The sequence below is a fragment of the Nuphar pumila genome, chromosome 16 (genome assembly GCF_984573655.1).
Source record: "Nuphar pumila chromosome 16, dmNupPumi1.hap1.1, whole genome shotgun sequence".
NCBI classification, from domain to species: Eukaryota; Viridiplantae; Streptophyta; class Magnoliopsida; order Nymphaeales; family Nymphaeaceae; genus Nuphar; species Nuphar pumila.
The window spans coordinates 82,274,877-82,277,384 of NC_143264.1; the positions used below are offsets into that span (position 1 = coordinate 82,274,877).

Below are 2,508 nucleotides of genomic sequence, written 5' to 3' on the forward strand. Positions count from 1 at the left end.
ATCCTAGTATAGTTTGTGAAATTTTATACCAGACTCGGGCCCGACCCATGTTTCAATTAAGACTTGTAATTTTTCAAAGTAAAAGTGATATAAAATATTATTTTATCGGGTCTGGTTCATGTAGTTCTTATAGGGTCCAGGCATGATTTCTCTTATAGTAGACCCGATTAGACCCATGTGGAGACCCAATACCATACCTGAAAATCTGGTCTAAGTCTGATTCTACCTGAGTCTAAACCAAACCCGCCCCGTTCACACCTTTGACTGCGCTCGTTGTGGGAATGTACGAATCAACGCGCCGACCAGCCCGACACACTGAAAGTGGCATTAATGTAATTAATCCTTGTCTTAAGGGTGATTAAATTATTGCACAAAAGGTTAATTGAATGGATGTATGTTATGGCATATCGAAGCTCGCCACGTGTAAAGTCTTTTGAAAATAAAATAAAATAACCAAAATAACCCAACAAAGTTACACCCAAGGATCGACCTGTCATTTCCTGAGACATTCCTATCGTCATCACATCATTCTAGAAATGACAAAAATGTCCCCTGCATGAAGAAAAATAAAAAAAGGCCAAAAGTGGCGTTTGACTGACGATATTTACATTGATCGCACTATAAACATACAGAAACGTATTACAAAGGTCAAAGAGAGTTCCACACGGAGCCACAGTCCTTCCGCCTAAACCCGATTCTAGCCCTTTCTAAATCGTAAATGACTTCCACGTCCTGCTGCTGGAAATTCCCAAGCACCCCCGCGGGCCCACCTGCCTCGTCGTCCAACTCACCCTTTGTGGCCCCCATCACTAGGAAGCACCCGTGGGCCCTTCCCTGGGGCTGGGGCCCACCACCCCCGAAATTGAAGAAATAGCTCTCCGTCGGTAGCTCCACGCTGGCATTCCCCCGGAACACGAACACCAGCCCGGGTACCGTACTGCGCCAATTGTCTCCCTCCACGTAGTAGCAGGGCCCCACCCCGCTGGCCTCCTCGACCTCGCTCGCGCGCTCGTGGGCGCCGCCGATTCCGCGCACGAACTCTGCCCGCACCCGCCGGAACAACCCCTCCGGGAGCGTCGTGAACGTCGTGCCGGAGTCCACCACGAGCCCGCCGTTCCCGGTGGGGTCGACGCTTCTCAGTATCTCCGGTGCCGGAATCCACCGGTTTCCGACGAGGACACCCTCGAGCCCTATGTAGTAGAAGTAGGGCTTGCTGGGGTTCTTGAGCATCGGCGTGTAGGAGACCCCGTCGTCGTCGTCGCTGGAGGAGGAGGGTTTCCGGCCGAGGAAAAGTGCGCCCGGTCGGTGGCTGGCGGAGAAAGAGAAGTGGTGGGGGGTGAGGCAGTAGGAGAAGCGGCGGGTGGAGAGCTGGGCGGGGAAGGAGAGCGCTCCGCGGCCGAATCCGGCGACGCCGACGGGCTCGGCGAGGGCGGAGTGGGCGCAGCCGAAGGTGAAGTTCCGGAGGCGGAGGCCGGCGGCGGGGAGGCGGAGGTGGCAGGAGACGAGGCGGGCGATGAGGCTCCCGTCGGCGTAGGCGTAGTAGAAGGGGGGGCAGGGCTTCCGGCAAGAATCGGTCTCCAGGTCGTCGAGGTCGCAGCCGGCGATGGCGCAGAGGTCGGAGGATGAGGCGGAGGAGTGGGCGGAGGAGCACGCCGGAGAGCCGCAGCGGACGGAGGAGAAGGAGGAGGTGGAGGAGAGGAGAAGGGGGAGAGAGGGCGGGGTGGGCTTGTTCTCGCAGAGGATGCATTGGAAGCGGGCGCAGGGAAGCCAGACGACGTCGCTGCCGGTGTCGAGGTACACGTGGACGGTCTGAGGCGGGTGGCCAAGGGTCAATGGGAGGGTGTAGTCGGAGCCTGGGGCGAGGGGGACAGGGCGGTGGTTTTGGTGGTGGTGGTGATGGTGGCGAAGGGATCGGAAACGGGCGGATGACCGGAGGGAGGAGAGCTTGAGGAGGTGGTTGAGCGGTTGTGGGGCTTGGTCATGGGTGAGCCTGTGGTTTAGAGGAAGGAGGAGAAACGTTGGCGGGGTGGACAAAGAGAAGGTGGGTAGGAGGAAGAAGAAGAGAGAGAGGAAGAGCAGAAACAGTGGTGCTGATGAAGCCATGTAGAGAGAGAGATTCAGAGAAGGGAGGAGGGGTGATTTATATAGGCAGAGAGAGAGAGAGAGAGATTAAATGTCTGCAGGAAAATGAGAAGCAGCAGTCCAGAGAGAGAGAAAGAGACGGAACCAGAGGGCGATGTTAAAATTTTATACAGGACTAGAGAGAGAAAGAGCGGATTTAAAAAATTTGCAAGAGAATGAATGCTTTTGAGAATGGATGGAAGGAAAGGAGAATCAAGAAAACAAACAAGGGGTGCGAGTAAAATGGTGGGAAAAGTCAGCCACTGTTGGTTTATTTAAAAAAAAATGCATTATAGGGAATTATTGTTGGTTTATTTATCAAAGAAAAATGCATTATAGAGAATTAATTGATAAATTGGGCATTTGGAAACATTTCAATTGTTGGGT

At 53.8% G+C, this 2,508-nt stretch overlaps 1 protein-coding gene across 1 annotated transcript; it reads right to left on the reverse strand.

The window, feature by feature from the left end:
* Positions 1-440: 440 nt before the first annotated feature.
* LOC149813849 (putative aspartyl protease At4g16563) lies at positions 441-2,129 on the reverse strand. Its single transcript, XM_089992060.1, has one exon. The coding sequence runs from the start codon at positions 2,101-2,103 to the stop codon at positions 649-651; it is 1,455 nt and encodes a 484-aa protein (XP_089848186.1). The 5' UTR covers positions 2,104-2,129; the 3' UTR covers positions 441-648.
* Positions 2,130-2,508: the final 379 nt, after the last annotated feature.